The sequence below is a fragment of the Staurois parvus genome, unplaced genomic scaffold, assembly GCF_062004578.1.
Source record: "Staurois parvus isolate SC_StPar_1 unplaced genomic scaffold, SC_StPar_1.0 ptg001095l, whole genome shotgun sequence".
NCBI lineage: Eukaryota > Metazoa > Chordata > Amphibia > Anura > Ranidae > Staurois > Staurois parvus.
In genome coordinates, this window is record NW_028318891.1 from 786,124 (window position 1) to 800,078 (window position 13,955).

Genomic DNA, 13,955 nt, shown 5'->3' on the forward strand with positions numbered 1-13,955 from the left:
TAGAGGTATACTGAGCCTAACACTAGAGGGACATTGAAGATGGAACTAGAGGTGTGACACTAGAAGGGCACTGAGCCTGAGACTGGAGAGACATTGATCCTGGGACAAGAGGGACGTTGTGCCTGAGACTACAGATGGATCCATGGAACATTGAGCCTAGAACTAAGGCTGGCCATACATTATACAATTTTCTTGTACAATTTTCCTTTAGATTTACCCAAACCATATGATATGAGTTCAAACCTAAACAATTTCAATTTGTATGCAATCAAACAGGCCCTTGCATTACTCAGAAGGTAAATCTAACAGAAATTGAATAAGAACACTGTATAATGTATGGCCAGCTAAAGGGCTAACCCAGATACATTGAGCCTGGCAATAAAAACTGAACCTGTGACTATAGGACACTAAGCCTTGGACTACAGGGATATCAAACCTGGGCTTAGAGAGAAGCTGATCCTGGGACTAGAGGGATGCTGAGTCTGCAACTGGGGGGGGGGGGGTAAGAGAGAGAGATTATATAGATACATTTGTCACATTTTTCATATATATATATTGGGGGCATTATGTAGATAGGCAGGTGGTATAATACAGATATATGGGGGCAGTGTACAGATATACAGTATGGGGAATTTAAAATAAGTTTAGACAGTTTAGAGAAAGTTCTTTTCAAAAGATTTGTTTTACAGAATATTTTTTTGTTTAAATATTTACAGCTCATATGATGACAGACGTGTATTGTGGAGTACTGAGCACAGCAGTCTCATGTGATCTATGAATGAGGGGGATAGGACCCAGTACAGAGGTGGACAGTATACAGAGATAGTTGGGAATCTGATGATAAATCCATGTATTTAACACATAGGCAGGGTATAGATGGATGGGGTGATGGGCACACTGGAGTCCCTGCGCACAGAGACTGCTGTTGGAGGAGGAGACAGTTTCGGCCTCGTTAGAGCCCCGGGTGTGGCAGCTCCTGGTTTCTGCAGCTGTCCGGATCCGCTCCGTGTTTTCCTTCCTTCTGGGAGTTCGGGCGTCCAATGAGCGGGCGCAGGAAGCTGGTGTGTCATTAGTGGGGCACACACACTCTCAGACACACACACACATAGACAGACGGTCGGACACAAGTAGTCGGAGGTCTGTGATGGAGGAGCTGCAGTGACCCCGCCGGTGTCCACCGATCTACAGAGCCCCCCGGGCCACCATGTTCCAGCCCGCTCCCAAGAGGTGCTTCACCATCGAATCTCTGGTGGCCAAAGACAGCCCGGTGCCAGTCACCCGAATCGAGGAGCCCATCCGACCCGCCGCCCTCAGCTATGCCAATTCCAACCCGATGAACCCCTTCCTGAACGGCTTTCACCCTCCAAGCAGCCGAGGAGTCTACCCAAACCCCGATCTGATCTTCAGCGACCCCCCCAACCCCGTCCACCCGGTGCCCACCGCCCTGGCACCTCATCCGCTACCCAACAGCCCGCACCCCATCTTCACGTCCCAGCAGAGGGACCCCTCAACCTTCTACCCTTGGCTTATCCACCGGTACCGCTACCTGGGCCACCGCTTCCAGGGTGAGTCACCCAAAAACTTCACACCAAACTTTCCGAGGAGACAGGGGGACAAATCCGGGCGTATGGTGGGATACCAATCCGGCTGTACAGAGATATACAAATCTGGGTGTACAAAGAGGAGAGATGAATACAAATCTGGGTGTGCAGAAAGATAAAAAAATCCGGGCGTACAGAGGGGAAAAGGGATACAAATCAGGATGTACGGAGAAATACAAATCCGGGCGTACAGAGGGGAAAAGGGATACAAATCAGGGTGCACGGAGAAATACAAATCCGGGTGTACGAGGAGGAGAGAGGAATACAAATCTGGGTGTACAGAGAGATACAAATCCGATTGTACAAAGAGGAGAGAGGAATACAAATCCGGGCGTACAGAGGGGAAAAGGGATACAGATCAAGAGAGATACATTGGGGTGTACAGAGAGATACAATTAGGGGTGTACAGAGAGTAGAGAGCGATAACTCCGGGTGTACGGGGAGTAGAGAAGGATAAATCCGGGTGTACGGAGGGATTAAAAAAAATGATGAAGGAGATAGGGATAGAAATCCGGCTGATAGCGAGAGAGTTGAATGATTTCGGGTGTAGATTGGGGTGACAGCATTAACAACCGGGTGTACAGGAAGATGAAAGGTACAGTTTCAAATTAAACTTGAGAAACAGTGATAAGAACTCAGATATTTCAGTGTGAGATGAAAAAAAGATCGGGCGTAGTTTAGGGCGAGGGAGATAAAAAAAATACTGGGTGAATTTTAGGGTGAAATGAAAAATCTGGTGTAGTTTAGTGTAAAAGGGACAATAAATAGGGTGTAGTTGAGGTTTAGAGGAATAAAATATCGGTGTGGTTTAGGGTGAGAGGGATAAAAAAAATGTGGGTGTATTTTAGGAGTGAGGGGAATGAAAAACCGAGTGAGGTTTAGAGTGAAAAGGATTAAAAATCGGGTGCAATGTAGAGGTGAGTGCAAAACTCTCATTCTGAGTCCTGAACGAGATAAACAGAAGCTGCGAACAAAAACGAAAGTGAGAGAGAGACCGCAACTCAGAGACTTCCCTTCACCCTACAATGCATCTACAATATATTCCTCACCCTACAATGCATCTACAATGTATTCCTCACCCTAAAATGTATACACAACGTATTCCTCACCCTAAAATGTATACACAACGTATTCCTCACCCTACAATGTATACACAATATATTCCTCACCCTACAATGTATACACAACGTATTCCTCACCCTACAATGTATACACAATATATTCCTCACCCTACAATGTATACACAATGTATTCCTCACCCTACAATGTATACACAATATATTCCTCACCCTACAATGTATACACAACGTATTCCTCACCCTACAATGTATACACAATGTATTCCGAACCCTACAATGTATACACAATGTATTCCGAACCCTACAATGTATGTACATGTATTCCTCACCCTACAATGTATATACATGTATTACTCACCCTACAATGTATACACAATATATTCCTCACCCTACAATGTATACACAATGTATTCCTCACCCTACAATGTATGTACATGTAATCCTCACCCTACAATGTATATACATGTATTCCTCACCCTACAATGTATACACAATATATTCCTCACCCTACAATGTATACACAATGTATTCCTCGCCCTACAGTGTATATACATGTAATCCTCACCCTACAATGTATATAGAACGTATTCCTCACCCTACAATGTACACAATATATTCATCACCCTACAATTTATGTACAATGTATTCCTCACCCTACAGTGTATATAGAACGTATTCCTCACCCTACAATGTATACACAATGTATTCCTCACCCTACAATGTATGCACATGTAATCCTCACCCTACAATGTATATACATGTATATACATGTAATCCTCACCCTACAATGTAGTCCTCACCCCACAATGCATGTACAATGTAGTCCTCACCCCACAATGCATGTACAATGTATTCCTCACCCTACAATGTATGTACAATGTATTCCTCACCCTACAGTGTATGTACAACATATTCCTCAACCTACAATTTATACACAATGTATTCCTCACCCTGCAATGTATGTACAATGTATTCCTCAATCTACATTGTAAGTACAATGTATTCCTCACCCTACAATGTATACACAATGTATTCCTTACCCTACGATCGATATACATATGCACATATATACAGTGCATTCATCACACTACCACCAATATACAATGTATTCATCGCCCAATAATGTATATATAATGCATTCCATGCATATTCATTGTATTCCTCACCCTGCAATTTATCTACAATGTAAACTCACCCTACAGTGTATCCCTCAGCCTATATTCAATGTATTCCTCACCCTGCAATGTATTTTCACCCTAAAAACTACATGCAATGTATTCTTCACACCACAATCTATATACAATGTATGTCTCTTCTTACAATTTGTACACCATGTATTCCTCGCCTTACAATGTATATACAATGTATTCTTCACCCTGCAATGTATATACCATTAATTTTTCACCCTACAATCTGAATACAATTTATTATTCGCATTAAAATGTTTATACAATGTATTCCGCGCCCTACAATTTATATACCACGGATTCCTCCTCTTATAATACATATAATGTATTCCCTACCCAACAACCTAGGTACTATCAGGTTGAATAGCTGAAAAATTTGAGAATTTTCACACGATAAATTCAGTGAACATTCACTGCCAATAATGTGAACAGTGAATTGCTGTATATTTTCTTCCTCTGTACATGGTTGGATATAAAGTGAACACAGCTACAATTCCCCTAAACTCCTTAGTATATTAGCCTCCCTCTATCGCTCAGCGCCCAATGTGTGCCCCTCACTGTGCGATGGGGACGAGGCTGATCACCAACGAAGTGAATGGTGGTAAATAAGGTGAATTTGGGTCCTCTTCTAATACTCCGATCATTTCTCACGCGGTACTGACAGTCAGCACAGGTTCGTCTTATTTACTCACATTTGCTACATAAACAGCCTCTGCTAAAGTAAACCATCTCATATTTATGTAAGATATAGATACTGTGTATCCCTCACTCTATTAATATACGGGGCATCTCTTACCCTACTATTTATATACAATATGTCCCTCACTATAAGATTTGTATACAATGTGTCGCTCACCCTACCACTTACAGACCATTTATTTCTCACCCTACCATATCTGTCTCACACTACTATTTATGTACAATATACTCACTTTACTATGTATATATAAAATATTTCTCGCCCTACAAATTTTACAATATATTCCCCCCCCCTCCACGATTTATATACAATGAATCTCTCGCCCTACGATGTATATACGATGCATTTTTTCACTCTACCATTTCAATACAATTAATCACCCAGGCTACGATTATATACAATGAATCTTTTACCCCACGATTTCTATAAATCAATTCATCGTTACGATTATATACAATAAATGTCTTAGCCTATTATCTGTTTGCAATGCATCTTTCTCTCACTGCAGTCGGTGGAAGTTTTCAGGACCTACAGAACCAGAGTAATAACGAATATCTGGGTAGATTATTACAAATAATGACAGTTTGTTCGAGCGAGTAATCGACATTATTGGGGGAAAGAGAAAACCGTAAATAGTCTCCTGCGGAAGATTGTCCCATGATCCCATCCCTCCACGAAAAAAAAAAAAATATATATATATATATACATATATATATATTATGAATAGATTATAGAAATATATTAAGGAAACATTTCCTGATAATGAAAAGAGGAGGCAAAATTAATCTCAATATTTATTTCAAACATAATCATACTTACTGGATATAGCAGAGCTGCAAAATTGTACCTCACTTTAGTGGATAGAGCAGACCAATCAGCCCACACAATTGTATCTCCCTTTATTTACTGTTTATAATTCGGCTAAAAATTAATCAGTAATAATTATATATATATATATATATATATATATATATATATATATATATATATATATATATATTGTATTCAGGTTCGTATTTTCTTCTGTAGTAGATATAAGTCTGTTGTAGTGGACATAAAAACTGATCGACCCTATATATATTTTATTATTTTGTGTGTGTACTTTGTACTTCCTATGAATATATACTGAATTATATTTTGTATCTTATGGTGCTATATAGATTTTGCATCTAAACCTGGATGTATATAGATCATTTTCATCATGTAGAATTATCTCATCTATAAGGTGCCCAAGAAATTATAATCAATTTAAACGTTGATTATAGAACACAACATATAGACGTGTGCGTGTATGTCTATATTAATAAATACATATTTAATTATATTACATACAGTAAAACGAATTGCATTATATGAATATATGTATATATATATATATATATATATATATATATATATATATATCACGTGTATTTCTAATCACGTATTCGGTAAAGCAGTGAGGACATATAGGCTGATGACTCATGCAGGAATGTATCCTATATGACATGTATAGGGCTCATTATATTATAATTGTACAGAGGTGGAATCAATGTATAGATACATGTGCGGATCCTATATAGCCTGTACAGGGCTCAGTATTATGTGTGTACAGAGGTGTATTATATGTGTACATAGGTGGGACCAGTTGTGGATTCTATATGGCCTGTACAGGGCTCAGTGTAATGTACTTTATAGAGGAATGATGAATGTATACATACATATATGTATTCTATATGGCCTATTCAGGGCTCAATATCATAAGGTGTACAAATGGGATACATGTACATGAATCCTATATGAACTGTACAGAGGTAGGGGCAATGTGTACATACTTATACAGATCCTATATAGCCTGTACAGGGATTTGTATTATATAGGTGTACAGAGCTGGGATGAACCTATAGATACGAAACAAAGATGGAGTATACAGGGCTCAAAAAATATGTGTTCAGCTGTGGGGTGAATGTATACATACATATACAGATCCTATATGGCTTGGATCAGTATTCTATAGGTGACATGGGCTCAGTATTATATAGGTGTACAGAGGGAGGGGGAATGTATAGATACAGGTAAGGAACCTATACGGGATCCATTATAACTGTACAGATGTAGGATGAATGTATAGACACAGATATGGATTCTAAATGACATGTACAGGGCTCAGTATTATATAGGTCTACAGAGGTGGAATACATGTATAGATACAGATATGGACTCTGTGGCCTGTACAGAAACAGTATGTAGGTGTACAACAGTGGGACTATTGTATAGACTCATATATAGATTCTGTATGACCTGTACAGGGCTCAGCTTTATACAGGTGCACAGAGGTGGGCTGAATGCATAGATACAGATATATGGCCTGCACAGGGCTCAGTATTATATAGGTGTACAGAGGTGGGATGAATGTAAAGATACAGATGTGGATCCTATGTGACCTGTACAGGGCTCAGTATAACTGTACAGAGATGGGGTACATACAAACATACACATACAGATCCTATATGGCCTGCACAGTGCTCAGTATAACTGTACAGAAGTAGGATAGACGTATACATACATATACAAATTCTATATGGCCTGTACAGGGCTCAGAAAAACTGTAGATAGATGCAATGAATGTACTGTATAAATACATATACAGATTTTATATGGCCTGCACAGGGCTCAATGTTATGTGTGTACAGAGGTCCTCCTATATGATCTGTTCAGTACTCAGTGTAACTGGTAGGTAGGATGAGTATATATATATATACAGATCCTATATGGCTTGTACTCTGACCCCCATGTGTCACCCCTGCAGGCAATGACACCAGTGCGGAGAGCTTCTTGCTGCACAATGCTCTGGCCCGGAAACCCAAACGGATCCGAACCGCCTTCTCCCCGTCCCAGCTCCTCCGGTTGGAGCACGCCTTCGAGAAGAACCATTATGTGGTGGGAGCGGAGAGGAAGCAGCTGGCCCACAGCCTCAGCCTGACCGAGACCCAGGTACTACACCCTCCTAAACTATGAATCCTCAGCGACACCCCGAAATTGGAACCCTCCAAACACCGAATACCACCAGGGTGATGCCATCATTAGTCCTACACCTTAGTGAGGAACGTGATTAGTGATATTATCATTGTAGCTGTAGGGGGTGAATAGTTACAATGTATCACTGTAGAAGGTGAATAGTTACAGTGTATAAATGTAAAAGGTGAATAATTACAGTTTATCACTGTAGAGGGTGAATAATTATAGTGTATAAATGTAAAAGGTGAATAGTTACAGTTTTATCAATGTAGAGGGTGAATAGTTATAGTGTATAAATGTAGGTGAATAGTTACAGTTTTATCACTGTAGAGGATGAATAGTTACACTGTATCACTGTAGAATGTGAATAGTTATAGTGTATCATTGTAGAGGGTGAATAGTTACAGTTTATACCTGTAGAAGGTGAATAGTTATAGTGTATCATTGTAGAGGGTGAATAGTTTTTATCCCTGTACAGAGTGACTAGTTATAGTGTATCATTGCTGAGGATGAATAGTAAGAGTGTACAGCTGTAGGGGGTGAGTAGTTACACTGTATTACGGGAGGGGTGAATAGCTATAGTGCATCACTATCAGGGATGAACAGAAACAGTGTATTGCTGTAGGGAGTGAATACTTACACTGTATCACTGGAGAGGGTGAATAGTTACAGTGTATCACTGTAGAAGGTGAATTGTTACATTGTATCAATTGAGGGGAGTGAATAGTTACATTATATAACTGTAGGGGGTGAATAGGTAAAGTATATCACTGTAGGGGTGACTAGTTAAAGAATATGACTGTAGGGGGTGAATAGTTACAGTATGACTGTGTAAGGTGAATAATTGCAACGCATCACTGTAGAGGGTGAATAGTTGTTGTAGTCACTGTAGGGGGGAACGGTTACTGTGTGTCACTGTAAGGTGTGCATAGTTATACTGTATCCCTGTAGAGGGACAATAGTTACACTGTATCACTGCAGGTGGAAAGAGTTACTTCTTATCACCGTAAAGAGGTGAATATTTAGGCTGTATAACTGTGGGGACGAAAAACAATGTTTCACTGTAAGAAGGTGAATGGTTGCAATGTAGCACTGTAGCGGGGTAAATATTTGTAGTTAGTTATAGTGGGTGAATAGTTACACTGTACCATTGCAAGGTGGGTGAGAGGTGATTGGTTACACTGTAAGGGGGTGAATATAAAGTGCATCACTATAGGGTAAATTGTTACACCTATCACTGTAAAGGATAAAAAAATACACTGGGTGTGAATAGTTACATTGTATTACCATAAGGTGTGTGGATGGGGGGGCTTATTTCTCGGAATTGTATCAGCAGCTAAAGGTCTCCGGGATCGGTGTGTTTGATCGATAAATGATTGCAGCGTTGGTGGAGATGGGGAACCGAATAACGTTTACTACCCTTTTATTGATTGTTGACAGCTGAGTGAGAATGTCATTGTAATTATGAAGAAGATGAATGCAGAAAAATCAATCTGTATGTATAAATAAATCAATAAATTATATATATATACTCATAAGGTGTGCGATGAGTGAGCAGTGAACATGTTGGTGCTGGGGGTATATTATTTATTCCTGGAGGGGGATTCCTGTTTTGGGATGATAATTGTGATGAGCTCTGAGGATCATTAGCAGATAATAATAAGTGTGCGGGGTGAAGGCAGGTGTTGGGGTGACCCTTCCCTATAGGGGGGCGCAGCCCGGATTCCCCCGCCCTACCCAGACAGGACCCCCAGCCCGGGCAGATTAGAGGCTTTACTTATCTGTCAGCTGCAGGCAGCCGACACTGCGGGGCCCCGACCTCATCTATTCCGGGGCCCCCAAATCCATTATTGGAAGGGTGAGCTCTGCCTGGGACAGAAATAAAAATGTGTTTAGCTAGCAATTTTACACATGTATATATATATATATATATATATATATATATGTGTATGTGTGTATATATATATATATATACATGTGTGTGTGGGTGTATTTTGTGTGGGTGTATAATATAGATGTGCATTACACGTATGTGTGTATTAGATGTGTATTATATGAATGTTTGTATGAAATGTATGAGTGTATTACTAGAGTATCTGTATATGATATGAATGTGTGATATATGTATGTGTATAGTTTGTGTAGACATGTATTATGTGTGTGTATTTTTGTATTTTATAGACGTGTATCAAATGTATGCTTTATATGTATTATATAGCTGCGTATTATATAGAAGTGTATATTATATGTATGTGTGTATTATAGTTGTGTATAATATGTATGTGTATTACATGTGTGCATTATCTAGATTAGTATTAGATGTATGTGTGCAGCATATAGATGTGTATAATATGTGCGTGTGTATTATATAGATGTATATTTTCGATGGGTATTATGTAGATATGTAATATATAGATGTGTATTATATGTATGTGTTACACAGACGTTTGTATTAATGTGCGTGTGTATTATATGGATGTGTAATATATGTATGAATATATAGATGTGTATTATATGTATGTAAGTATTGTATAGATGTGTGTATTATATGTTTGTGTGCATGTATTATATAGATAATGTATTATGTGTGTGTATTATATAGATGTGTAATATGTATATATTATATAGATGTTTGCATTATATGTTTGTGTGTATGTATTATATAGAAAATGTATGTCTGTGTATTATATGTATGCATGTATTATATAGATGTTTGTGGTATATGTGTGTATTATATGGATGTGCATGATATGTATGTATTATGTAGATGTATTATATAGATGTGTATTACATGTATGTATTATACAGATGTTTGTGTGTATGTAGTATATGGATGTGTATTATGTATTTATGTGTATATAATATTTAGATGTGTATTATATGTATGTGTTATATAGGTGTTTGAATTATAAAGATTTTGTATTATATAGATCTGTATGATATAGGTGTGTTATATATATATATTTATGCATGCGTGTATAAATGTATTGTTAAATAAAAAAAGAGTTGTTACAGGGCGATGAGTACAGATATCGGTATTTCACTTTAAAGTGTGTGGATCCTCTATATACAGTCAGAGGATACTTATAAATATATATTTGGTTTGGATTATGTCATATATATTGATCCTTCAGTCGGACTGTAATGGGAACAGGGCCGGCTAAATGTTAAACAAATAAAATAGTAAAAAGAAAATAAATCTATTACTACCGATCTGTATGTGCGATAAAAATGTAGGGTAAATCCCATGACTTTACCAATGACCTTATTGATTCACACAACGAAACAGGAATATGTCAGGCAGGTCGGGTGTTAAGAGCATCGATGTACGATAATCCTGCAGACAATCGGAGACAGATCGCACTCACTGGTGTCTGTTGATGGAAGTAGTGGTTGTGTTATCGGTGTGCGTGGTGTACAATTGAATGAATGAATGTATCGGGGATATCGATGGGAATGTTGCTGGTTGGTCTCCCTTGAGTCAGAAGATTTTTATCGTTCGTTAGTATCTGATCTGGGTGTATAGAGAACAATTGTGGAATAGTGTGTGATTTGTGCGATCTCTCCCCCCGACAGGTGAAGGTCTGGTTCCAGAACAGAAGGACGAAGTTCAAGCGACAGAAATTGGAGGAGGAAGGCTCCGACTCTTCCCAGAAAAAGAAGGGGGCCCACCACATTAATCGCTGGAGGATCGCCACCAAACAGGCCAGTCCGGAGGAGATCGACGTCACATCGGACGATTAATCGCCGCCAAACAGCACTTTGATGGACTTTTTATTTTTTCGTTTTCTACATCACAGCGGCGGGGCCCCCGGATTACCCTGCCCCGGAGGGACGGGCCCCTCCCCGGGCCTGGCTGGGGCTGACGGACAGCTTTTTGCACTTGCAGTTTTGGATGGAGCCCCGGGCCGATGTATGGATTGTGGCTGGAGAACTTTGGAGAAGACTTTTATTATTATTATTATTATTGGACGCTCGGTGACGCTGCGCCGGCGCTGCGACTTTTCTTGTCGCTCTTGTACATATTTTTGTGTTTTGTGTTCACACCTGTCCGGATCTCCGATCTACTTCCGAGAAGTATGAGCTGTCAATATTTTGTCAATAAAGATCTCTCCCCATGTCGGCAGGCTGGCTCTTGGCTCTGGATGTGGAGGGGCCCCTGGCCCTGCCATGCCCCCCATCCCTCCTCATTATTCGGCTCTCTAAAGACCTTTTGTGAAAGTGCAAATCAGTGCAGGCAATTATCAGGGCCGGGTATGGGGTGTTGGAAGGGGAGGGGGGTGGGGTGTCCCTTTAATCTCTGTAATCCCCCATGAAGGGTGGGGGGGGGGGTCGCCCCGATAAAGCAGATTGCACCCACATCGCACGTGTCCCTGGAAATGGCGAACAACCTTTCACACAAAATTATTAAAGTGAAAGGGAAAAAGTTTTTTTCCTGCTTCAAACAGATGCAAATAGCAGCATGAAAGGCAGCGTCTGTGTCCGCCTAGAAATTGTTTCCAATCTAGATAAGGAGGATTATTGCCTCTATACAGCCAGATCTGCGCACAATGCCATTATCGGCCATGAAAAGCTGCAGTACAAAGAGGGGGATTAGAGGGGGGGACGGGGGTTGGGGGGGGGGGATTCATGGTAATGAGGTGACCCGGCTGTGTGTACCCCCCTCTCTGCAAATCTATTCACCACTCTGCCGGAGACTGATAATGAAGGTATGAAAGAGAGAGAGCAGACCTTTATCTGCCGACCGACACACATAGGGAACAATCTGGGCACACCTATCTCCGGAGAGCTACTGACCCCCCCCCCCCCCCCCCACACACACACACCATATACTCTCCCCCCACACTTTATACTGTGTTTCACCTGTAAACTATATACTACCCGTATAAATACACACACACACATCTCCTGTGTGCTGACCCATCTATATACGCTTCCAGATACAAAATAGATATACTGCATTTTATACTGTGTATATATATATATATGTACACGCACACACACCTGTGTCCCCATCTATACTGATCCACTATATATACTGCTCTGTATACTGTATGTGTGTACATCTATCCCTTGTAACCCCATCTATACTGAGCTACATACTATATATACTTGTTTTATATATATATATATATATATATATATATATATATATATATATATATATATATCTCACAGTATCCAGAATTCCATCAAACCTCTCCTGAGATGAATACTATTTATCCTGCCCTACCAATGGGGGTTATTTACTAAAACTGCATGGTGCAAAATCTGGTCCAGCTCTGCATAGAAACCAATCAGCTTCCAGGATTTATTGTCAAAGCTTGATTGAATAAGATGAGGTTAGAAGCTGATTGGCTACAATGCACTGCTGCAATGGATCCTGAGTGCTCCAGATGTAGTAAATCTCCCCTATGTATGTATAGCTCAGGTATCAGGTACCCCACCACTCTTTCTATCACATTCTACCTGTACACACAAGTCTTCAGCTGTGTACATATAGTAATCCTCCTTCACTATACCAGACACTAGTCCCCTGTGTGGATATTCCACTTCTCTATAGGAAGAATGGAAGTACAGAGCTTTTCTCCAGATATTTTTTTTCTGCAGAAGTTGAGTCACTTCTGACACAATGAGGCTGATTTAGTAAACGATTTAGGAATATCCACCGAAAGTAGAATTCACTTCAATTACCCAATCATGTAGAACTGAAATGAAACAGCAGGAATTTTCTTTCCACATGATTGGATAATTGAAGTGAATTTTCTCTCTTTTTTGAGTGAACATTATCAGTTCCTTCACTAAAATCATCCTCCTTGCACTGATGTCCTGTGGTGCATAGTCATGTACAGTTGTATACAGCACAGCACAGGAGTGTATAATGGTGTTTAGCCAGAAATAGTTGTATATAGCACTGTAGATGGGTGTATAATGGTGTACAGTCAGATATATCTTCTTTCAGCACTCTTATTGGTGTATTGTCAGATATACTTGTGTATAGCACTAGAGAGGTATATAATGGTGTATGATCAGATTGGTTGGGTATAGCAGTACAAGTCAGATATACTGTAGTTGTGTAATGCACTGTAGAGGGGTATATAGTGGTGTACAGCTGTATATAGGTTTGTTTAGTAGTGTTCAGTTAGCTGTGCATAGTGTTGAATAAAATTGTGTAGAATTGTTTACAGTGCTGCATGGTGTAGAGTTGTGTATGCTGTTGTATAATTGTGTGCAGTGCTGTAGCATTGTGAAAAGTGCTGTATATAGCTTTGTATAGTGCTGTATAGTTGTGTCGAGTTGTACACAAGTGTGTAAAATTATATATTATGTTTGAATAATTTATATAACTGTGTATAGTCTTGTAAAGCTGTGTACAGTGTGGTATAAAGTT

At 39.7% G+C, this 13,955-nt stretch overlaps 1 protein-coding gene across 1 annotated transcript; it reads left to right on the plus strand.

Annotated features, from left to right (window-relative positions):
• The first annotated feature begins 1,064 nt into the window (after positions 1-1,064).
• Positions 1,065-11,684, plus strand: EMX2 (empty spiracles homeobox 2). The gene is made up of 3 exons (XM_089658810.1): positions 1,065-1,565; positions 7,356-7,540; positions 11,141-11,684. Exons 1-3 carry the CDS (start codon positions 1,205-1,207, stop codon positions 11,306-11,308), a joined length of 714 nt encoding a protein of 237 aa, XP_089514936.1. The 5' UTR covers positions 1,065-1,204; the 3' UTR covers positions 11,309-11,684.
• Positions 11,685-13,955: the final 2,271 nt, after the last annotated feature.

Coding starts and splice junctions, on each gene's coding strand:
- EMX2 (XM_089658810.1), top strand. CDS start 1,205: ATGTTCCAGCCCGCTCCCAAGAGGTGCTTCACCATCGAATCTCTGGTG. Junction 1,566..7,355: donor CCTGGGCCACCGCTTCCAGG/GTGAGTCACCCA, acceptor TCACCCCTGCAG/GCAATGACACCAGTGCGGAG. Junction 7,541..11,140: donor TCAGCCTGACCGAGACCCAG/GTACTACACCCT, acceptor TCCCCCCGACAG/GTGAAGGTCTGGTTCCAGAA.